The following is a 24,913-nucleotide window of genomic DNA, read 5'->3' as shown; positions in this document are numbered from 1 at the left end:
ACTAGTGCTTGAGAATATTAAAAAAAATCAAATATTAGTATAAAGTAACAGAACAGAAACATGACAAGTTTCAATTACAAACATTAAAACATAGTTTATATATATGAAAAAGAACTTCCTAAAAACTCAGACTATAGCTTGGCTAGATTGTAGGCTTCTGCATCTGTTATTGGAACAGCAATTCCGCCACGGCAGAGCCACCACTCACAGCAAGCAGTCTCCAGCCTCAGAACTTTTTAGTAACTACAGCTCAGTTTCTGAGAGTAATACATGGATTATCTCTAAACACTTATCACCTGTCAATAAGTTACTGAACACCCCCCAGAGCAATCCCTGAGTTATCCAAGAGCTTTTAAAGCATTTCAGTGATTGTCCACCAAACACAGGACAGAATAATCCCCTGAACACGACTCAAGTCCCTTACCTGGCTGCTGCCTTGTTGAGGAGCTCAGTCCATCTACGTTCAAGACTCTCCAGCTGTCCGTTGATTTTCTCTCTATCAGCCAGCTCAGCTGACTGTGCTATTCTGCCTCCTTCTGCCTGAAGCATATCCACTGTGGCCTTTCGATCATCTAGGAGTCGCTGGAGCAACTGTGACATATATGTTTAAAGAGAAAGGAAAGTAACAACACAGGGTCATTTAAAAATAAAACAAGAGCCAGTTGTAGTGGCACACACTTTTAATTTCAGCACCGGGGAAATAGAGGCAGATGGACCTCTATGAGTTGAGGCCAGCCTGATCTACATAATAAGACCCTATCTTAAAAACAACAACAACAAAAACCCAAACAACTCATCTTGGCAAATCTAAAGCTTTCTTGACTCAAAAAGTATGAGACAGTATAGTTCCTACCACCCCACTCACTTCAATTTTTTAATAGTACCATGGCTGTCACTATATTATTGACAGGTAACTTCCTCTGAATTAAGACACAAGTACATGAGCCAGGAGTGGTGATATACACCATTAATCCCAGCACTCAGGAGGCAGAGGCAGGTGGATCTCTCTGAGTTTGAGGCCAGCCTGTCCACATACTGAATTTTAAGCCCGCCATAGTCTCAGAAAACAAACAAGCAAAAGACAAAAATCACAGAGAAAAATCATTAGGATCTGAAATGACAGATATGTTATTAGCTTAAGGCAGCCATTTCACAATGTATTATATGCATATATCAAAATATCATCTTGTATGTTGTAAATATACAAAATTTCATTTGTTATTATATTTTACTAAAACTAGAAAAATCCCAAATTTCTTTTAAGATAAACATGGTTTATAAAATTTTTCCCATTGGTGTACATTCATTATACCTGGCTATTTTGAAACATGATCTATGCTATGTAGTCAAAGCTAGCCTGAAACTCTAAAAAAATCCTCCTGCCTCAGCTTCTCAAGAGCTGGTTTAAGGCATGTGTCACCATGCCTGGCATAAAATAAAAAAAATTTAAAAGCAAAACTGCAATGAAACAGAAGTTAAACTAACAAAAATATAAATAAAGGACTGGGGAGATAAAGAGCTGAGCTGGTACGGTGCTGGTTCCACATGCATGAAGTCTGATCCCCAGCACTGCACAAACCAGCTAAGGTTCACACCTGTAATCCCAGCACTTGGGAGGTGGAAACAAGAGGATCAGAAATCCAGTGCCATCCTCAGCAACATAATGTTGCTGACCACCACATTACATAAGACTCTGACTCAAACAAGTCAAAGACTATTGAATTCCAAGCCATAAAGACATCTATCCATCTCCTCTCCCTGGGTTTAGGAACTACTATAAAAGAAAGGTAGGAAAGAATGTAAGAGCCAGAGGAAGTAGTGTGTGTGTGTGTGTGTGTTGATACATGGATACATCCACATTAGCACTGGCTTCTCGACACCCTGTCACAGAATGGGAGGGGCTCATCCTACCCTTCCTATAGATCTGATAGAGTTAACAGCAGACGGGAGAGGGAAAGACTTTTTTTAAGTAGTACAGCCATTGGCAAGGTACCCATATTCCTGTAAACAGTTTTAGTAACACTCACTAGGTCTCTCTTACACACACAAAGCAGAAGTAGGGCTAGGTGGGAAGAAAGGGATGCGTAGAAGAGGGACAAGAGGGCAATGGAGGGCGAATGTGATCAAAATATATTATGTACATGAATGAAAATGTCATAACTAAACCCAGTGTTGTGTATAATTAACATGCTAGCATTAAGCAAATAAGACAAAAAATATAGACAACTCATGCATGACATATAACAAATACTGATCTTAAAACACAACACATAAGGAAATATGTAACTTGCTCAGTCTAACAAATGCCATAGTAAAACCACTGAAAATCAGTTTCCATCTCTCTTCTCAGGAGAAAACGATGTATGTTACGGTTCTACTGAAGCTCTGGATTTGCTCCTTAAGTGATAAGCAAATGTGCTGTCTGTCAACGTGGCCATTTCAGTTCTGTCTCTACGTTCCTACTTACCTTCTGCTCTTGGATCTGTGCTTTCACCACTTTATACTCAGCAGATGGAGGCTTCTGATTGGCTATGAGCTCCTCTGTGTCTGCCAACCAGCTGAGCAACGGCTCCAAGGCATCTTGAAATTTCCCACAATGTAACAAAGCCTCCTGCAGTTGTGCAATTCTTTGTGCAACCTGTGTCACAGACATGGAGAGCTCACTAACAGGAAAGAGGGCAGCATTTAGACTACCATCCTTTTAGTAATTACAGATGGCAACAACTGAATTTTGTTGGCATTTAGTTTCAAGGAAAATCTGAGGTTTCGGTGTTTCTCTTTCACCACTCACCTTCTTATTCAGTGTATTCCATCGAGTATTGATCTCCTCCATGTCATGTTCTAAACCCTGCACGTCACAGTTTTTTCCTGCACTCTGAATTAATCCCTGGCCAAGTCCATTTACTTGCTGCAATTTCACCTGTAGAGGATCCACTTGTTCTTTCTGAAACGTCTAGATAAAACAAAGCAGATTTACTCTAAAGGACATTAAGCCTTCTACACTGTAGTATTTGGTCATCCTCAAGAAAGTTACAACTTAATGAAGGAGGGCAAGGAACTGATGTAAGCATCAGAACAGTGAGATACTAAGGAGACACATGGGTTCATGTTTCAGTTACATATCTTCTTATGTATCCTCTTAGTAGCATACACCCAGAGGCAGTTATAGCAGCACTGTTTAGGTCTTTAACTCAATGACTCAGTATCTTCTATCAAATCAATTGCTTAATTTTTAATGATAAAAGCTATAGGGAATAGTGAAGTGTTAGTCTTAAAATACTATGGATCCTGAAAGGGAAGGATGCTATCAAGTGACAAGTACTTAAGAACTTGGGAACAGGCCGTGGAGAATAGCAGCTTGACCACTGACAATAGGCAATGTACTTTTCTGGCTCGGATGAGTAACTCAGTCAGTTAAAATAAATCAACAGTGTGAAAAATGCAAAGCTCATAGCTTAATACCCTTGTGGCCATTTAATTTCATTCTGCTTCAGGGCCATAGGCCACATTCAATCATCTTGAAACAGTACTCTCCTGTCTACAAGAATAAATGCTCCTAGCCTGGCGATGGTAGCGCACGCCTTTAATCCCAGCACTCGGGAGGCAGAGGCAGGCGGATTTCTGTGAGCTCGAGACCAGCCTGGTCTACAAGAGCTAGTTCCAGGACAGGCTCCAAAGCCACAGAGAAACCCTGTCTCGAAAAAAACTAAAAAGAAAAAAATGCTCCTAACAACTCTGACACGTGTGCTGAGTAAGACATAGGGGTATAAAATACTTTCAAAAAATGATACCATGAGCCGGGCGGTGGTGGCGCACGCCTTTAATCCCAGCATTCGGGAGGCAGAGGCAGGCGGATCTCTGTGAGTTCGAGACCAGCCTGGTCTACAAGAGCTAGTTCCAGGACAGGCTCCAAAACCACAGAGAAACCCTGTCTCGAAAAAACAAAAACAAAAACAAAAAAAAAAATGATACCATGGATCATGTCCACCATGAAACAAAAGAATTTAAAACAATGAGAATAAAAGTGTAGCAAGCAAGATTCCTATTTTTCTTTACTACAGTTAAAACTTAGACATTTCTAGATGCAATGGTCTGAACAAAAAATGGAATTTTTGAAAACTGGGTGTAAGCCACGAACCCTATAATCTCAGCACTCAGGTAGAGGCAGAAAGATCAGAAAGTTCATGATCATTATCAGTTACATAGAGAATCTGAGGTCTTTCTGGGGTACATGAGACCCTATCTCGAAATCAAAAAAAACAAAACAAACAAACACCAAAACTTTAGTTTTGACATACTTTTGCCAAATTCAGTCTTAATGAAAAGAATGTCAAATATTTATCCCTAAGTAATGGTTTCTCTTAATTATTAGAGCATAAAATTAGCCATATTTTGCCAACCTGGCTATATATACTTCAGGTTTTTTTTTCTTTCTCTTCTATACAAAGTTCCTTCAGTTTCAAAAAGACAGGTATGTCTATTAAAGCCAGAGACGACAGAGAATGGAAGAGAACAAAACAAACATAAGCAAGAACTGAGTGTTTAAGGAAGGCTAATTTTGTTCTACAACAGACCATATATCACACCATAGTTAGGAATCTAACTCCAAAGGAATGCCCATGGTTGGATAAGTGAGTCGGTATAGAGCAGAAAGCCCAGGACAAACTGAAATCACCAGTACATTTCACCGCATACTACATCTTGATTAGACTGCATTTTGTTAGGCAAACTACAAAGAATTCAGTTTCAAAAACAAACCACAAGTGCCACATATCTCTATTGTGTAACACTAAAGATATTAATCTGAAGAAAAACAAGGAGAGAGGATGAGAACAGATGAAGGCTACTATGAGGGCACGGGCTCTGAAGCTGATTAATGACGGTGAGGATTAGACATGGAGGGATAATGCTGTGATGATACCCTTATGGTTCCACATCCGGCAGAGTTTCAGAGATGACTCCTTTCTCTTGGGAGGGAAAAAAAAAAACAAGAAAAAGAAAAGAAATGGAGGGACAAACCAGAAAAGAGGCAGGTGGATCTCTGTGAGTTTGAGGCCAGCCTGGTCTACAGAGTGAGTTCCAGGGCAGTCAGGACTATGTAGAGAGAAACCCTGTCTGGAAAAATCAACAATAAAACAAAACAACACAGAGCAAAAAAGAAATGGAGACACAGGAAGACAAAAGGAAGGTGTCAAACTCACTCTGAAGGGCCCTTTTTATTCTATCAAACCAAATACATGCAAGCTATTTTTTAAAGATTTGTTTTTATCGGGGCTGGAGAGATGGCTCAACGGTTAAGAGCATTGCCTGCTCTTCCAAAAGTCCCAAGTTTAATTCCCAGCAACCACATGGTGGCTCACAACCATCTGTAATGAGGTCTGGTGCCCTCTTCTGGCCTGCAGGCAGACATGTAGACAGACTATTGTATCTATAATAAATAAATATTAAAAAAGATTTACTTTTATTTGTGCATAAGTGGGTACTGGTAAGGGCTGTAGTCACTTTTATCTTTGGTGGTATTGCATTGCATTTCAATTTGAATCAACTTGATTTTTTTTTTTGATGTTTTTGTTCTCTTTCTCTTCTTCTTTACCTCTAAATGGAGGAAGTCAGTCAAAAGACTTCCTTAAAATTCTTATTTATTTGAGACAAGCTTTATAGTGGTATGTTATTTATATACTAATAAATAAATCAACCTAAAAACCAGAAAAGCAAAGCAGCAAAGTCACTAGAGAAGTCTTACCTCTACCAAGGCTGGGCAACTACAAACTAAGTAGACTAAGCCTCTTTCTCCTCCCACTTTATATTTCCTCTAGTACTGGGATTAAGGGTGTAGGCCAACACCACCTGGATTTGTTTCTGCATTGATCTTGTTTAGCCCAGGATAGCCTTGAGCTCACAGAGATCCCTCTTCCTCTGTCTCCCAAATCCTAGGATTAAAGGTGTCTGTCACCATTTTAGCTTTGCCTCTGGTCTTCAGGCAAGATTTATTAAAATATAAATAAAATATAAAATATAAATATATACCATTATAAAGCTTTACTATATAGCTCAGGCTAGCCTGGAACTCATGAGCCTCCTGTTTTAGCCTCTTGAGTGCTAGGCTAATTGTTAGGTGTACAGCACTATGCCTGGCTATCTCTTTTAGTGTCCTGCTTGGGCAATTTAATCTATCTCTATCACTTTAATTATTAACTCTGATAAATACTATGGTTCTCAACTTAAATCTTCTAAGCTTCAAATCCACCCATCCAACTGTTTTCTTATTATTTATATAACAACAACTTACAGGTACCTTGAACCTAATGATTTCAATTAAACAGTATCCTTTTGCTTTCCCATCCCTTCAAATTTATTCTTCCCAAAATCAAACTAACATTTGGTCTTGAAAACAATAGTTTACTACTGTCCAGTTCAGTTTGTACTTAATTATATAAATCAGATTCCATGTCATCCTGGATAACTGACACATCTCTAATAGAAAATCTATCAACAGGTCTTAATTTTACTTCTAAAGTATTTCTTGACTCTATCCAATGGTCTCCAAATCCACTTTGTCAGTTTATAATCATATACTTACAAGAGCCTCCCACATGCTACTGTAAGGTTCACAAGGGCAGGCACTGTGCCAGTTCTATTCACTGTAAGAGGCTGGGATCTGGCACAAAGTTGATGCTCAGTAACTATTTCTTTCTTGAATGAATGACTCCTTGTATAGAAATTGCTTAAGGGAAAGCAAACAAACCCACGACAGATCTGCCTATCAGCTGGACATTTGAACACTGAATTGGTGTTGTGACAATTCCAAATTTTTGCTTAAAAAGACTTCCTTGGCCAACTTTAATTTTCTGAAAGCCCTACTTTGTATAAAAGGCTGCTCCCTCTTCCTCTGAACTTTTGACTGTAAGACCGAGGGAACCTATAGGTAGAGGTTAAAGTAACTGGGGACTGCTCTCTGTGGCCTGAGATACCAATATAGAAATAATGAATAAACTAATATTTTGCTTCTTCTAACCAAGCTCTTGTTAGTTCCTATTATGAAGTTTATATATTAAAAGAGAGCTGGGAAGCTCATATTTTATACTAGGTATACACATATGTCTTTGTACATACATAAACAAACACGCAAGCTCTGAAGCCTTTTGCTCTAAATCAAATTCCAGGTTATGATCACTTGTTGAGTTCTAAGTATCTCTGCATAGAAACAAGTTCTTTTGCCTCTAAAAATTTCCTAAAAGCCAAGTATGGTGATTCACACCTACAATATCAGCACTCAGGAGGCTGAGGCAGGAGGATTCCACAAGTCTGAGGCCAGTCTGTTTTTACATAGTGAGTTGCATGCCAGCCAGAATAGGACCTCTCAAGACCCACATATACCAAAAAACTCTAAAAATGTAAAAACTGGAGTTTATACAATCTTGGGAAACACTTTTCCATTTCCTGCAGTGCTACAGATGGTCCCAGGACCATGTGCACGCCAGGCAAAGTACTCTACCAATCACACACATGTCCAACTTGGAAAAACTTTGAAATCCAACTAATAACTATTTCAGTAGTGTGCTTCTGTCTTCCCGCCCTGTTCTTACAGCTCAGGCTACCCCATAATTACGTATCCCAGGCTGGCCTCAAATATCCATCCCTTCCCTAGTGACCCAAGTGCTCAAACTGTAGGCATGAATTGCCATGCCTGGCTTCAATAAACACTTTCAGAATAGTCGGGTATGGTGGTGCACAAAGGCAGAGGCAAGGAGAGTTCCATGACTGGACTGTCTACACAAGGAATTTCAGCCAGGACTACACAGAGACACTTTCCTTCAAATAATCCCACTTAAAGAATGAGTGGTGGATGGCACCATTTCCTTCTCCATCATTTTATCAGGCAGTATTTTATAAAGTGAGGATCTCCTGTACGCAGAAGGATCTCTGAACTCCTCTTTATGTAGGATCAAACTGGCATCACTGATTACTGCTGTAGGCTTTACTCCACACGTGTTTCAGGGGTGCAAGAAACTGTTCTGTCACTGACTGACTTGAGAGGTGACTGCACTCAGTATCAAGCCTGCAGTCCATAAATGTAACAAATTCTAACTTGACAGGAACTTACATCACAAGGTAACTGGACACAATCAAAATTATTTATCCTGTTGGTGGTGGCACACACCTTTCATCCCAACACTTGGGAGACAGAGGCAGGCTGTTCTCTGAGTTTGAGGTCAGCCTGGTTTACAGAGTTCCAGGACAGCCAGGGCTACACAGAGAAACTCTAAAAGAAACACACATTTGTATTTTGACAGGGCTTCCACCTAATCTGCTTCTGTGAATTCTGCAAACCTATTTACAGGATGAAGGAAGAAGATAAAGCTCGAAATCTTACATATGTGATACTTTAAATGCATTGCCACCTTATCCTACAATCCTCTCAGGGTTCTGCCTGACCAGGTGAGGAATCTTGAGTGACAAGACTCAGAACACCTAATCTTCCCAGAGTGGTTCAGCAGTACTCGGGTCTCACTCAAAGCTCAGTGTAATGTGGACTGACTGTACATCACTAATAAACATAAACTCTTGATTTTAGGAAATAGGCTTGCTATAGTTTTAATAGGAATCACATTTTTCTGCTAATAACAATTTTTTAAAAGTAAAATGCCTATTTACAACTGTGTTCCTTTGGGCTCCAACATATGTAAGAAAAAAAATGAACAAAATTTCATACCAGAGAAAATTAAGATACATTTTCCCTCTAAACTCAACAGAAAATCTAGAAACTCCAGCCCAGGGCACAGAATTAACAAATGACTTCTGCCATTACTAGTTACCACCAAGTGAGAGAACTGGCAATTCTCACTTTACTCCCTCAGCCCTTCCTGCCAATGAAATGAGCAGCAATTACCTCATGTGAATCTAATCCATCAGTTGTAGCCAGAGGCACTTTCCCATGTAGCACTGGGTCAGGCACCTCTTTTATTCCAAATGCTGAAGAATCAAGATCCTCCTTGATCCACATTTCGGGTGAGGAAGCAGCCTCAAGAATAGGAGTTTCTTCTGCAATGGGCACTGAATCAGTGTGGGTAGTTCCTCCCAGGAAAGGGTCACCAGGAGAGAACATTTCCTTCATAGCAGGCACTGCAGGAGCTGGAGTGACAGACCATCCTGGGATGGACACACTAACCATTTGAATATCAGGCTTCTCTGGGGTAGGTTCAAGAGCTAGGGTGGCAGCCTCCTCGAGCACAGGCTCTGCCGGAGGAGGAGTGCCAGGCTCCTCTGCAGCAGACACAACAACTGCTGGAGCACTGGGTTTCTCTGAGGTGGGCCCTGAAAGGGTTGTTACGGCAGGCTCCTCTGGGAGAAACACTGCAGCAGCCTGAGGGTCAGGCTCCTCTGAGGTAACATCCTCATCTCTGAAGGGCACTGCACCAGATGAAGTGGCAGCCTGTTCTGGGGCTGATAACACTTTAGCCGTAACATCCTCCTCTAAGATGACCACTGAGGCAACTGGGATATCCTCCTTGGGGAAAGACACTATTGGCGCAGCCACAGCAGGTCCCTCTGAGGCAGAGGCTTTGGTAGCAGGGCCCTCCAGGGCAGGCACTGCTACAGCTGGGATAGCCTCTCCTGGTCCTGACATGGGTACTACAGCATCCAGGACATCATCTATCATGGGTACTATAGCAGCTGGGGCAGGTCCCTGTTGGCCGGATATCCATTCCTCTAAACCTGGTACAGTGTTATTGGCTTTGGTGATTTGTTCTTCTGGAAAGATGTTCAGGGTTGAATCTAAATCTCTCATTCCCATCTCCCCTTCGTGTGATGACGCCATTCCCAACTCAGGTTCTCTATCATTCATGGTTTCTGTTGCAGCTCTATTACACCACAGTTCTCCAGCCAGCAGAGGCAGACTTAGACTCAGAACCTCTGACTCTGGAGACTTCCTCTGTAAGTCTCTAAGAAAACATACTGGAGCTCCAGCCTCTAAAAGCTTCACTCGACAATCTAGCTCTTTTGTTTTGCTGTCTTTATCACAAACTTCCTTCATGGACAACTCACAAGGGTCTACATTTTCCAATGATGTCGGATTGTTGTTTTCTGGACTAATTATAGCTCCTTTCCCACCTTTTAAATGAATCTCATCTGTTAATAAATTTGAATCAGATGATAACACCTCTACTTCAAGTCCTGAGGTAACATCTTGTTTGTAGTTGGAAGCAAAACTGAGAGGCATCTTTTCCATATACACCTCTACATTCCCCTTAGTCTGACTGCAGTCTACCTGGGACAAATTGCCATTTTCTTTGGCTAGCTCAGAAACAATAAAGACTGGTAGTTTTTCTTCACAAGAAGCTCTGGGATTAGAGTTCAGCAATCCTCCTGTGTCCAGCTCTCCAAGCGGCTCCAATTCAGTCAGAGACTTAAATTCCCCATCAATCTTGGGGCTGAAAGGCACTTTTTCACACTCCTTGCTAACAGTGAAAGTATCCCTCCTGCTATCAGGGTGAGTACTAAGTTCAACAGCTTTAGGCACCTGAGAAGAATCCAGGGCATTACAATATTCACCATATAATCCTGTATCATGGTCCTTTATCCTTACAAGATCCACATGCTGTTCCTTTTCTAAGGCAGCTCCTGGAAAATGACTAATTAAAAGAGAATCTTCTGCATCCTGGGATGGGGCCAGTCCTTCCGAAGAGGCTTGACTCAGCAGCTCAACTGAAGAAGTTACTCCCTCCTCACATAAACATTCCTTCTCAAGTTCAAGAAACATTTGCACAGAATCTGTGTCAGAGAGTTGCTCAGCTTCGGTAGGGCTCTGGAACCCTGAGATCAGATCCTCTAGGCCCTGAGCAGTTCTGTTTTTCATTTCACTGATAACATCTTTGCTAGGCACACAGGGGCAGTTAGGGGATGTACCCTTGGGAACAGAAGCAAGGTGGTCTCTAGTTGGCTGCAGGTCATCAGAGCAGTAAATCTGAGGAAGAGCTATATGGTCAGAAGTTCCCAAGGCGGATGAGCAGTCAGATCCACTCTCTACCACCGCTACTGTGTTTGCTTCTCTTTCTTCAAAAATCCCTGTCAAGCTCTCTCTTTTCTCCGACAATTTCTCTTCTTCCCACTCCTCCTCAGCCTCCATCATGATCCATCGCTCATCCTCCTCAAATTTTAACTCAGACTCTGTTTTTTCTCTCAGGTTAGGTGTTATAAGACTATGTAATTCTGGATCCACCAGCTCTTCACTCAGGCAAGGAGAGAGAGGTGGCAGTTCCACAGTGCAGGCAGTGTCCCCAAGGGGGAGCTGCTTCTCACTGAAGCCTCCCTTAGAAGTTTTCATGGCCCTAGGCCAGGTTGCACTTGAGAATCTGTGTTCCTGCATTTCATCGGAGTTACCACTTGCTGCTGTAGCTTCTGACTCCAGAGGCTGGAATTCATGTGGAGAGCTCTCACTGTGCAGTTGGAATCTCAAATCCTGGCAGTCTTGCAAGTTTTTTCCATCTTGCACTTCTGGAATATCTACAGATTTGGACATGTGTTCCAAAGTTACAGACTCAGATTGAGGTTCCCTGTGGTCAAAGTGACCAGAACTTTCTGTCAATGCAGAACTGGATATCTTTTTCTCTTGTAAGGAAGGATTTGAAGCACCAGCTTCTGAGACTTCACTGAGAGAAGCCTCCATCCTTTCTGCGAATTCTGGGAAGTTGGGTGGCATGAAGGACTTCCATGACCTCCTGTTAACGTTATCTTTGCGCTCTGCATTTGGCCGACGTCTGGGTGGCACAGGAGCTGACTTCTGTACATCACTGCTTAGTTTTAATGCATCAAATATTATTCTCTCATCCAGTTTCTTGCCTTCTGGCACTCTAGATTCAAAAACATTAGATGATGCTCCTAATGTACCGTTGCTGGATATGGTACTTCCTTCCATCTTCTCCATGGTGCTTTTGGAAGTCTGATTAAGTTTTGACCCCTGGTCAATCTGTTCATTTATCCTCATGGTATCATATATAGAGCGCTGTGGAACATAGCAATCTTCTATATAGCCATCTTCCTCTTCCCCTTTCCCCAGGCAGGTGGGGTTCCGCCTTAAACAGTCTGGCCTGCTAAGTGGCTTACCCATACTTTTCCAATAAAAATGAACCATCAATCTTTCACAAGTTTTTTTTCTCCCAAAGGTTCTCCAAAATACATTCTACACGAGTTATAAGTCTTCTTACATGTTTATACTCTAAACCACCAATTGCATCTGCCTTTCAGAAATATCTGGTAGTTCCAATTTGAAACCATTTTGGGAGAAACTCTAAGACAAACAGGTTTTTCCTCACAGGCTAGAAGCCTCATAACTGCAGGCAGACAAATGATATTATTTAATCAACAAGCATAAAATAGTTACGTGTATGGCTTCTGGTTTTACTTTTTGAAAGAGTACTGCCTTTTCAAATTCGGTCAGCAAAAAACATTTGATACTGACAAGTCTCATTCGGTATCTAGTTTCACTCAATTCTCACCGAAGCCGAGTAGAAAGCAGAAAATTTGTATCAAGTATGTCCTTTAATAACAATGGCACACCCTCTCTAGCCTTCAAGTATGGTCCAAGCTCCTAAGAATTCCTTTCATTTTATCCTGTGTTCAGTCCTGAAGAGTCCAGCTGGTCTGAATTAGCCATTCGTCCTCTCTAGTTGGGGTGTTTGCATTTGAACAGGGCTGGTCAGCGGATATTCCTGCAACTTTAAACACAGGAAGTCCTTCATTCGGGGCCAGCTTGGGGCTTCCTGTCTCCAAAACATCATGGCATTGTTGTGGCTTCCAAGCCAACACTGTATCGTGGCCGCAAAACAAGGAGAGAGGAGGCCCTCTCTGGGCCTTTCAGAAGGCGGGCAGGCTGCGGCAGCGGCCAAGGGGCAGTGAAGGACTCACTCAGCACCGCCCCGCAAACCCACGCCATGCCTCATGCCCGGAGGGCCAGGGTCGCCTCACCGCAGCCTTGCAGGTGGCTCCGGACGCGCTGGCCTCCAGTCTCGCACTCAGGAAGTTAGTTTGTCCCTCGGGCAGCGGAGTCCCGTGTCCTGTGGGTGCCGCCTCCCAGGTTCCCGACCCCCAGCCGCTACGTCGTGGGCTGCATGACAAGCAGTCGCCTCTTTTCTCCACCACGCCGCCGGCCCTGCGGCCGTCCTCCCCGCCCGCAGCTGTCACGGTCCCGGCATGCAAACTTCTTGCTGGGAACAAAAGGCTTTGCTCCGGCCGCACGAGGGGGGCGAGCCCGCCTCTCTCACGCCGCGCGGCCCGCTCAGCCGCCGCCGGCTGGAACTGCTCCGGTGGCGGGCGACTCTCCTCCCCCTTCCAGCACCGCCACAGCCGCCGCCCCGCCCGGGCAGCCCCCTTGGAAGCCCGGGAGCGCGCGGCGAGGACAGCGAGGGAGGAGGACGGGGGCGGGGCCAACAGGGAGCCCCGCCGGGAGGGGAGGGGGCGGAGGCAAGGATTGGAGGCTGAGGCGCCGAGGGAGGGGCGTCCCGGGGTTGGGGCGAAGGACCCCAGAACGTCCCGCGCCACCCCTCCGCAGCTCACTCTCTCCACACCCATGAGCGTCGGAGAGTCCCTGCCCGCGAGGGTGAGCGGAGAGGAGCAGTCCTGGTCACACAGGGCAAATCCCCTGACAAAGGAAAGCCCCACCCTCCTAGCGCTGCCCCCCCCTTCTTTCCAACCCACGGGATACGAGCCCAGCCCAAGGGCGAACCCAGAAGGGGCGCCCCCGCCTCCCCTACTGCCAGCCGGTTGTGGCTAGGGCCACTCGGGGACCCATCTGCCAATAGAGACTCACAGGATGGGGTGGGCGGTCTGCACTACCCTAGGTTCCAGTTCGACCGCCAACGATTGTCCGTGTATATTTCCAATGTCACCTCTGGCGCTGACCAAGGAACAGTCAAGTCTTAAACACAGTCTTTTCTTGGTATCCCATGGAATTAAGTTAGACTTAGAAACCAAGTTACTGGGTAAACTCCAGGCACAGTTTCCCTTCTCTTCTCAAGTTTGTCAGATTTTGGTTCATTGTGCCACCTGGACTTTTCTGCCCAGACTTCAGCGGTCTTAATGACCAGAAAATGGGGTTCAGGTAGGGGAGCAGTGGGCACACTAGCAGGAACAGCCCATGCCCAACACCTGGACTGCTTTTTCATTGCCGTGCACGTCTAAGGAAACCTGAAGCCTCCTTCTGGCTAGATGAAAAGTATGAGTCTGTATTTCAAGTCTCAAAAAAGAAAATAATAGAGAAACGTGTTACACAATAATGAACACCCCTTTCTGCCTTTTAGCAAAACTGCCTGGTGACCTGTAACTGTTAAACGAAGTACAGAGAGCAACCCAGGAGACTGCCTGCAAGAGGCAGCTTGCATCTCTGTAAGGTGTAATTCTTTACTCCTTTGGGATGGTCCCTCTGATTTTATGAAGGTAAAAAAGAATGTCTAAATTCCTATTGGTCTACGTGATCAATATAGATGGTAAATTCTTTTTTTGTTGTTGTTTTTGTTTTTTGAGACAGGGTTTCTCTGTAGCTTTGGAGCCTGTCCTGGAACTAGTTCTGTAGACCAGTGGTCTCAAACTCACAGAGATCCGCCTGCCTCTGCCTCCCGAGTGCTGGGATTAAAGGCATGCGCCACCATCGCCCGGCTGGAACTACCTCTTGTAGACCACGCTGGTCTCAAACTCACAGAGATCCTCCTGCCTATGCCTCCCGAGTGCTGGGATGAAAGGCGTGCGCCACCACCGCCGGCTTAGATGGTAAATCTTAGGAAAGTTATTTCCACTCTCTACACAAACAGTAAATAAAACCAGTCATTGGTGTGTGGAGACCCAGCAGTGAAACTTGGAGTTAAGCCATAGACGTATCTGAGGAGCAGCAACTTCCTTTGTAAAATGAGGTACAGGCTGAAGCCTATCATCAGACTAGGCAAGTAAAAGGGAGCTTTGCCTGGCAAAACACTTCACACTTCATTTCTCACTTCAAAAGAAGCTGATCAGTTTTACCCACTCAAGTACAAAGACTCTTCATCTGCAAATGGAAGGAAGTGCTGGGATGTTCTAGATTGTATTGTTTTATTCTAGATACCCTATTCCTTAAATTTACAAGTTTTAAAAGAGCTATTTAGAATCCAGTGACCTGGTGACCAGTGACCTGCAAGACACCAGAAAACTCTTCTATAAACACAGTGTGAAAAGAATCAAGAAGACTTGATCTAGAGCATGTTCCAGGGGATATGAGCAACATTATCTATCCAAGGAGCTGGGACGTGGGAGGGAGGAAATTTGTTCTGAATGTCTTCTTAAACTGGCACGCCAAGATCCAAGGGCAGATTTCAAACCATCAGTTTTCTCACAGTTATTCAAAGAAGAAGGTGTCTCCTAAAAGAGTGACTTTTCTGGTCCCAGAGGAGTGTGAGGAGAAATTGAAGCAGTCATGTGGCAGAGCAACCTTGTGAATCAGATTCACAAATCTTACAGCTTGTTCGGGATGAGCCTTAAAGTTCCTGCACCCCTGGCACACTGTAACCAAAGGGCAGATCAGCTTACTGCCCTGATTCCTCACAATTTATGGAATTCAGGTTTTAATTTTGTTGTAATCATTCAATACAACTAGAAAACCCCAAAGAGGACAGAATTAATTTCACTAGCAAGTCTTCCTAGCCAAATACATCTACCAAGTGTTCAGATATCCTAACAGACTGTGTAGCATGCCAGGGCCCCTCTGGTTGGAAGAATCTAAGGAATTCTGGCTCTGGACTTAAGGGTGGGTGGTTATCCCATTATAAAGAATGATCTCGATGTGGAATCACAGCCTTCACAGCCAGGAATTCCTTTCCTGTTTCCTCACCAAGGCAGGTGCCTATCACAGCAGTCTTTCCCTAACTAACCCCTCCTCACACCTATCTACCTTGTTTTACTATTCTAGTAACAATCTAGCAACTGGGTTCAGACTCAAATTACTTATCAGTTTTAGTCATGCTCTATTTAATTAAGGTGTTAAAATACCACAGAGAAACTTCCTAAAAGTTTAAACAAAGCCTCTAGAAAAGATTCCACAAGGCACGATGACTATTCCTTTAACCACAGTCCTCCCATTCAGGAAGTAGATCTCTGTGAGCATGAGGCCATCGTGATCTTCACTGAGGTCTCTCTCTCTCTCTCTCTTTCTCTCTCTCTCTCTCTCTCTCTCCCTCCCTCCCTCCCTCCCTCCCTCCTTCTCTTTCTCTTTTCCTCTCTCACACACACACCAAGACATTATAGACCTACAAATCCAATGGTTCCACCCCTTCAAAAACAACCACCAAGAAGCCTCCTAGTTTTACTCCTTTTTGTCCTTGGTATCTGTTACACAGAAGCAAGGAGATAAAGCACAAGGAAGGCCTCGTCTTATTTTTTATCTGTTCACGAGTATCCCTTTAGTTTTGGTATGTGGAATTCTGCCAGTAGCCATCTGACTAAAATAAACACTTGATTCAGTTCTCACCCTCTTGTTGCCTTGATAGCTCTAACACAAAAGGCATCTGGACATTCACATGCCCTACTAAACTTCTGAGGGAGAAACCCAGGGAGCTCCAGAGTACTTCTTCCGATGCTTTCCCCACCCTAAAACCACAAATGGATGTGTTCAAGCCACATTTCAAATTAGTGTCCCGTTAGTTGATTACAGAGCTCAAAAAATTCCTACACACTTTGGAATTCCTAAGAAAAGAATCTGGTGTCAGATTTTCCTTTAGTGAACCTAAATGAGAGAACAATGTTGACCCCTCTAGCTTCTTCCTGCTGTCTTCCTAATTAAAGTGAGCTGGGTGGAGTCCTCTCATACACTCATACCAGCCCCCTTCAAGCTTTGGATCTGGCATTGCCTTTGTCTGCCCAAAATTGAACTGCCAGCTTGCCTGAACAATCTAGAGACTCCCACATTACCATACCTCAGTGAATGAAATGCCTTTTCATCTTCATCTACCTGCCAGGGACTGACTCCCTCCCTCCCCCCCTCAGGATTCACTGAACAGAAGTTGGATACAGGGGGCTAGATCTTGGGAATTTTAAATCTTCAATTTAGACTTCATGAGCATTACTCAGGGACAAGTGAGAACTCCACAGTATTAAGTGCTGGGCATCAGTGACTACCATGTTTTGTGTTTTTGTTACTATAAAGATAGCACACACTCTGTGTGGCATAGAGATCAACAGAATATGATATAAATTTCTTTTTCTTAAATTTTGTTTTAAATAGGAAACCAAAGGTTTTGAAGATATTTGAGTTCTTGTGTATTCCTGAACTCCTAAGAAAACCTTTCACACACTCTACAGGAACTCCCATGGCCCTTGAAAGCCCTTTGGTGCTTGAAGACTTTCCAAAAGACAGTGTATTGATTTCTTGTTTAGATTAATGGTTAGTTACCAAGAAGGAGATGACAATAAAAATGGTGAGGTTTTACAAGTTAGAGAGACCTGACAGAAGGTAGGAGACAGGAAGGCAGGAGGAATCAGAGAAGGTTTCAAGGAGGGAACATTTGTTCACTGGGATATTTATTGTTTATTTATAGGCATTAGGGTATTTATTTATTTTTAGCCAGGGTCTCATGTAGTCCAGGCTTGTCTATGTAGCCAAGGATGACCTTCAATTTCTGATCCTCTTGCCTTCGCCTTCACTTCTGAGAATGTTGGACTTAAGTGTACAAAACTTTACCTGGTTTAAGTGGTGCTACGGATGGAACCCAGAGCCTTGTGCATGCTAGGCAGGCATATCAACAACTGAACTACACCTACAGTTCACCACACTGGGATTCAGATACATAGAAATAGTACAAAACAAGTATTTCAAGTAAAGAACTTGAGACAGGACAATATTTTCTATTTCTACTTTTGTTTATTTGTTTGGTTTTTGAGACAGGGTTCCTTAGATATCTTGGAACTAGCTCTGTAGACCAGGCTGGCCTTGAACTCACAGTGATCTGCCTACCTAAGTGCTGGGATTAAAGGCTGCACCACTACCTTCTCTTCTTAAAATAGGTGTTTGCTATGTAACCCTAGGCTGCTTCTATCTATTGACAATTTTCCTGCCTTATCTTCAAGTGCTGGGATTATAGTATGCTCCAGCATGCCCAGAAAAAATAAAGTTCCCAAAGAAACAAATTTTAATTCAGCATGGCTTAAATACAGGCTGCGTGGAAGAAAAAGAAGTCCATACTGAGGGAATGTTATGCTTTATTCAGAAAAGCGTTATTACAAGACTTAGCTAACTATAAATCAGGTGGGGTAGCTCATGGCTGAGATAGGAGGATTAACAAAAATTGAGGCTAGGATGTGCTACAGGATAAGATCTTGTCTCAAGAAAGAGAAAAAAATACTTAACAGAAACATGTGTAGGACACAACACTCACTCAGCTAACATCTATCTCTTTTTGCCTCTCTTGAGAATTTAAATCCTTAACTTTTGAATCTTGAGGTGGTAAATATACTTGTCTTTAAAAAAAAAAGAAAGTACAAGTGAAATAAGGGACTATAAAAAAATGAAGTCAAATGTGGACTTGCAAACTGGGTAGAAAGTAGAGGTTAGAGAGAAAATAAAGATAATGCTATACTATTACTCTGGGGTCACTAAGGACATGGTAGCACTTACAGAACACTATGGGAAGAAGGTATTGATTCATTTTGTTTAGAGCATTCAAAGACAACTCATGTAGAGCTGTCTAGAATGGTCCCTCACACAGACGATTCCATTTTGGGGTAGAGATATACATTTAGAAGTCTTTCACCATGAAGCAGTGTGGGGCTGGCTATCTCAGCATGGATGAATATAAAGAAGGAAGAGGACAGATGACAGAACTCCAGAAGTCACATATTTAGTAGGAAGGCAAATCCAAAGGAAAGCAGATCATGCAGAAGAGATGAGAAGGATGAGAGAGTAAGCAGATGCCAGGCACGGTAGCATACACCTGTAATCTAGAACTCATGAGATTGAGGCATAAGGCGAAGAGTTTGAGGCCAGCCTCAAGTCAAGGTTTCTCATGTTTGTGTGGATGTGTACATGTAGATACACATACACATGTACCTAGGACGATGTCTTTCTCTATTTCATTTTTTTGAGACAGGGACTCTCCCTAAACCTGGAGTTCATCAGCTATGGCAGACTGGCAGGCCAATGGGCTGTAAGGATCCACTTGCCTGAGTACCTTTTACTCACACCCATCTCTGGGCTTATTGATGCATGCCACTATGTCTGACTTCTTTTATATGGGTTTTGGGGATCTGGACTCAGGTTCTTACGCTTGTGTGGCAGGTTCTGGCTGACTAAGCCAGCAATCCCTAAAACCAAGTCTTTAAGAAAAAGGACAATGAATTAGACAATGTTACCCAACTAGTCAAATGGGAAGCCAATGACTATTTCTAGGGAGACAGTCTCAGGAGTGTGGGTGCTGAATCAGACAGCAGAGGTCAAGGCTAATGGGTGTGTGAAGGGAGTATTTACCATCCCTTGAGAGTGCCTTCTTCTGGCTCCCCACCCCACCCCTGGACAACTGAAGTTATATTCTTAAAAAATTATTCATTTTATTTTATGTGTATGACTGTTTTGCCATATGAGTGCATGCTTGGGGCCTGTAGAAATCAGAAGAAAGCACTGGATCATCCAGAACTCCTCATGAACATGAGCTACCACATGGGTGCTGGGAACAGAAACTTGGTTTTCTGAAAAAACAAGAAATGATCTTAAGCGCCAAGCCATCTCTCTAGTCCCTTTGAGACTGTATTAATTTTCTTTTCTTTTCTTTTAATTAACAATGCTTAGGATTGAAGCAGGACCACACATAACTAGGCTCATGTCTCATACCCTGGCTCCAAGTTGTACTTTTTAATCTTTTTATTTGTTCAACAAATATTTATTGGAACCTACTATGTACTCTAGACTAGGAATTGAGATGTCTTCATGAGACACGGTCAGGCCCTGGGACCGAGTAGTCTGTTTTAGTTCCAAGGGGCACGACTATATCACCATGACTATCATAAAGTTGCTTTTCTGGGTCGGTCACTGGACAATCTTATTGCAGGTGTCCCCTCTCAAATATGAGAAAATAAGCTAAAACAAATAATACAGACATTTTAATAAACATTTGTTTGATAGGCAGTGGTGGCATATGCCTTTAATCCCAGTACTCAGGGAGGCAGAACTCTGTGAGTTTCAGGCCAGCCTGGTCTACAGAGTGAGTTCCCCCAACCCTGTCTCAAAAAACCAAAAGACAAACAACAAAAAACCCCACTTCTTTAATTTTGTTACTTGGTGTGTGTATGTGCTAGGCAAGTATGATACCTTGGAGGTACATCTCTAGCCCCTACTCAAATAATTATCTTTGATCACAAATGAACAAATAGACAACTTAGGTTTGAAGTTAAGGAACTAGACCAAAGGGCTGGCCAGAAAACTCAGTAGATAAAGGTGCTTGTCACCAAGCCTGATGACCTAAGTACAATTTCTGGAAACCATATGGTGGAAGGAAAGAGCCAACTCTCACAGGTTGTCTGATCTCCACAAGTGCCTGTCCATCCTTCCATCCCTTCACCCCCTCTCTCTGATAAAAGAAAGAAAAGGGAAGGAAGGAAGGAAAGAAGATCCAAAACAGCTAGCTCACTTTTGAAGATTAACTGTAAAATCACACAGCTTTTTGGTTTTTCGAGACAGGGTTTCTCTCTGTAGCTTTGGTGCCTGTCCTGGAACTAGCTCTTGTAGACCAGGCTGGCCTCGAACTCCCAGAGATCCGCCTGCCTCTGCCTTCCAAGTGCTGGGATTAAAGGCGTGCTCACTTGAATATATCATGAATTCAAGTAGGATAAACCTTCAAGTGCCTTAAATTCTCATCATCTTCCTCTAGATCATATATACACACATAGTAGACCAAATATTAGATATAGTCAGTATTTACTGAAACCATAAATAAAGACTTCTTGTAAAACATCTCAGTATGGGTTGACACTGCAGAGAGATGAATTCTATCTTTTCAAAAGCTGATTGTCCCTGGAACAAAACTGATGTTTTTTTTTCTTTTACGCTCTGATGTTTTAATTAAAGACTGATTAATATTAAGCAATGTCTCTCCTAAGGACGCTGACTCAGCCAACGCATCTGCATGGAGATGGAGGAGATGATGCGGTGGTGTGTGATGAAAGCTACGGTTAATTAGGACTCCGAGATTATTAAAGCTGATCTAACGAACAACTGGGTGGCTAGGAAACTCACTGAGCCGGTAATGTGCTCTGGTTAATTCTGGTTAATGACTTGAAAATAATATTGAGTTATAGAGCACAAAAACTAACTGAAGAGCAGGAGTAACTATATCAGAAACAAGACCAGAAAAACTGGCAATCAAGTACTTAGGCGAAGACTGAAGGAAAAGGCTGGGATAAAGAAGCCAGTCGGTTCTGAAGGATGCCACCAATTAGCTCATGCATTGATTTGGGAGAAGAATAAGCACTGCCAAGACAAACGTAAAGTCAGAAGCACAGGAATTCCACCTTGGAAACCCATGTTTCAAAAGGCTACAGGATGATTTGCGTCTCCCTTTTCCATGGGAACCATATGCGTACACACTGACGGTCCAACTGCACCAGCTCTCAGTCTTTCAAGAGGGAATCCTTTGTTCCAACTAGAATCTGATAAAATGACACTGAGATCAGCACTCCCATCTGGCGCAGGGGCTGATGCCATTCCACAACACACCCTACAGGAAGTAGCTTGAGATACACAGCTGATTGATGTCCACAGCAGGAACCCTGTGGCAGGGTGGGGTGGGGACTAATGAAGCACAGAGAATTCTTTAGCCACTGAGTCAAATCAGTTTACAAAGATCCTGACTGCAGAAGTCATCTCAGGAAGCAACCCTATTTCTTAACTAAATTTTAGTAAGGTGAGGAGAGCCACTGAAGCTTCTCTATGCAGTATTCATGTAGTCTGAAGGAAGATAAAAAAAAAAAACAAAAAACAAAAAACAATCCCTATTGTAGCACAAATACTAAAAACAGAGACACATAGGTATTGGGGTTCAAGCTGAAGATCAGAAAAGCAAAGCAGCCAACCACTAGAGAGATCTTTTACCTTTACCAAATCTTCAGACCAAAAGGGTGAGATCCTGTCCTCACGAATCCTCAGACTGAAGACTGAGACTGCAGTCCTGTCTATATTCTTCTCTAGTGCTGGGACCAAAGGTGTGAGCTCTCTCATGTAGCCCAGGAGGGCCTTTGAGTTCTGGGAGTAAAGGTGTGTACCAACACTCCAGGCCTGTATGATTGACTAGTGTGGCTAGCTTTGCACTCTGATCTTCAGTCAAGCTTTATTTATTAAAACATTAAATATTTTTTTAATATTTATTTTTATTTCATATGTTTTGGTATTTTGCCTACAGGGTGCCAGATTCCCTGGAACAGGAGTTACAGACAGCTGTGAGCTGCCACGTGGGTTTCAGGAATTGAACGCTGGTCTTCTGGAAGAGAAGTCAATGTCCTTAAAAGCTAAGCCATCTTCAGCCCTATGCTATCTTTCTTTTTTTTTTTAAATATTTATTTATTTATTATGGATACAATATTCTGTGTGCATATATGCCTACAGGCTAAAAGAGGGCACCAGACCCCATTACAGATGGTTGTGAGCCACCATGTGGTTGCTGGGAATCGAACTCAGGTCCTTTGGAAGAGCACACAATGCTCTTAACCGCTGAGCCATCTCTCCAGCCCCCCTACGCTATCTTTCTAAAAGTGGGTTGAGTAACTTTTTCATTGCGAGGAACTATCCTGTGTATTTTAGTAGCAATCACTAGACACCATTAGCAGCCTTCCTATTGCTGACTGCACTCAGGAGACAGTGATAGGTATATAACTGTGATTTCAAGGCCAGCGAGGGGTACATAGTGAGATCCTATGTCAAAACAACAACAATAAAAACCCAAAACAAAAAAACAAAGAGAGAGAGAGAGGGAGAGAGAGAGAGAGAGAGAGAGAGAGAGAGAGAGAAGAACACTGTTTCTTGGGCATTGCTAAATGTCTCCCAACAAGCACACATGCTCCAGTTGAGGAACCACTGGCATAGTATAAATTTCATACCAAACACACCAGTTCCATTCAAAAGTTTATTTGCTAAGTTGCTTGAGCAAGTTATTTTTAAAAATATATTATTTTTTAAAAATTATGTGTATATGTCTGTGTGTTTCTGTATGAGTTTGTACCTAGTATAAACTCAGAAGCCAGAGGATCTTCTGGACCTGGAGTTGGTTACAGGTGGTTGAGAGCAGTGTGGTACTGGGAACTGAACTTACATCTTCCCTCTGAAGACCAGAAAGCACTTGACTACTGAGTATCTCTCCAGCTCCATGCTTGAGCAAATTTGTTTTTTTCCTCTTAAACGTTAGTTCTCCCTATCCCCTGATCCCCACACCTCCGAGGGTTTCTCTGTGTAGCCCTGGCTATCCTTGAACTCACAGAGATCCATCTGCCTCTGCCTCCTAAGTGCTGGGATTAAAGGCGTGCGCCACCACCACCCAGCAAGTCTAAATTTTCTTATCTGTAAACTGACATTTTAAATGCCTGATTTACAGAAGGGTTATAAGAACTCATTTAGAGGGCTGGAGAGATGGCTCAGTGGTTAAGAGCATTGCCTGCTCTTCCAAAGGTCCTGAGTTCAATTCCTGGCAACCACATGGTGGCTCACAACCATCTATAATGATGTCTGGTGCCCTCTTCTGGCCTGCAGACATATACACAGACAGAATATTCTATAGATAATAAAAAAATAATTTTTTTTAAAAAAAGAACTCATTTATACTTTCTTGCTGCACTTCCCATTGCAGTCTTACAGAGTGACTCTTTGTGCCTGTTTCCCACTGTTAACTACCCTTAAAAGTACTGGAACAGAGCAAGTAAGGATGGACTGAAAAGCCCCTGAACTGCAAGGAAGCACCATGCTTATGCACAGTACTGGTGGCAAGAGTATCTTGTGAGGGCCTTCGGAGTGTATCCCATTAATCTTGCACAGCTATCATGAAAAACTCATTTGAAAAGGACTGATTGTGTCAGAGTCTTACAGAAGGTAAGAGGAAACACATTCTTCTCATAGCCAGGTTTTTCCAATTATGACAGCTGAGACTTGGGACATATCCATTTGGCAGGAGGCAGTCCTTTTGGGCAGTGACCTGACTGGATTGCCTGTGGCATTAACTTTATTCTTGGCAAAGTAGACAACTGTACCAACTATCAGGTCAGAGATGTTCTATGTCCCCAAGAGGTCTGTGCACTAGCTTCAAAGTGCCCAAAGTTGTTATATGCATACATATATATATACACACAATATCCTATACTGTCCAAACTGGCTTTGAACTCCTGGCCTCAAGGAACCCATCTGCTTTAGCCTCCAGCAGCCAGAACTACAGGCATACATGACTACATCAGGCTCCAATATTTTTTTAAAGGTCAGGCTAAGGCTGAGACCACCTGCACCCATTCCTAGACATAGCAATAAACTGTCTAGTTCCGCAAGTCTGTAATGATCTCCACAATTCATGTTTACTTAATCGAATATTCAACAACACATTTTTTTTTTGCACAGACTGTATTCTGCTTTTTTCTGGGAATAGATTTTTCTTTCTTTCTGTACAAAGCTATATGATGCCTTGCAGCTGTGAATGCTAGGTGCGATACTGTATATAGTTTCCATAAGCTCAAATCCAAGTGCTCAGTTCTTTTCTTTGGTTGAGAATATATTTGTTTACTGTTTAAAAAATCTTTTCACTATCAAAAGTGAGATTTATCAGCACTTCTTGATGATATTCTAGTTAACATTTACTGAAGCACAAGGCTTCTCAGGACAATGCAATGGCTAAAGGCTTCAGATTACGCCAAGTGATGCTTATATTTAAAATACTAA

At 42.7% G+C, this 24,913-nt stretch overlaps 2 protein-coding genes across 23 annotated transcripts in view; both read right to left on the bottom strand.

Annotated features, from left to right (window-relative positions):
- The window catches only part of Macf1 (microtubule actin crosslinking factor 1), a 338,997-nt gene that overhangs the window by 48,702 nt on the left and 265,382 nt on the right, over positions 1 to 24,913 (bottom strand). For all 22 annotated transcript variants that reach the window (XM_041651076.1, XM_041651084.1, XM_041651079.1 and 19 more), the window contains 3 exons: positions 2,792 to 2,953; positions 2,468 to 2,638; positions 425 to 591 (listed from right to left, as the gene is read on the bottom strand). In XM_041651076.1, coding sequence (XP_041507010.1) covers positions 425 to 591; positions 2,468 to 2,638; positions 2,792 to 2,953 — 500 coding nt within the window. The remainder of the gene's footprint in view (positions 1 to 424; positions 592 to 2,467; positions 2,639 to 2,791; positions 2,954 to 24,913) is intronic.
- Kiaa0754 (KIAA0754 ortholog) lies at positions 8,855 to 12,578 on the bottom strand. The gene has a single exon (XM_041651101.1). The coding sequence runs from the start codon at positions 12,131 to 12,133 to the stop codon at positions 8,855 to 8,857; it is 3,279 nt and encodes a 1,092-aa protein (XP_041507035.1). The 5' UTR covers positions 12,134 to 12,578.

The sequence above is a fragment of the Microtus oregoni genome, unplaced genomic scaffold (assembly GCF_018167655.1).
Source record: "Microtus oregoni isolate MIOR12 unplaced genomic scaffold, Mior012 000005F_ref0000423, whole genome shotgun sequence".
NCBI lineage: Eukaryota > Metazoa > Chordata > Mammalia > Rodentia > Cricetidae > Microtus > Microtus oregoni.
This window is presented reverse-complemented; position numbering and strand designations above follow the sequence as displayed.

Coding starts and splice junctions, on each gene's coding strand:
- Kiaa0754 (XM_041651101.1), bottom strand. CDS start 12,133: ATGGTTCATTTTTATTGGAAAAGTATGGGTAAGCCACTTAGCAGGCCA.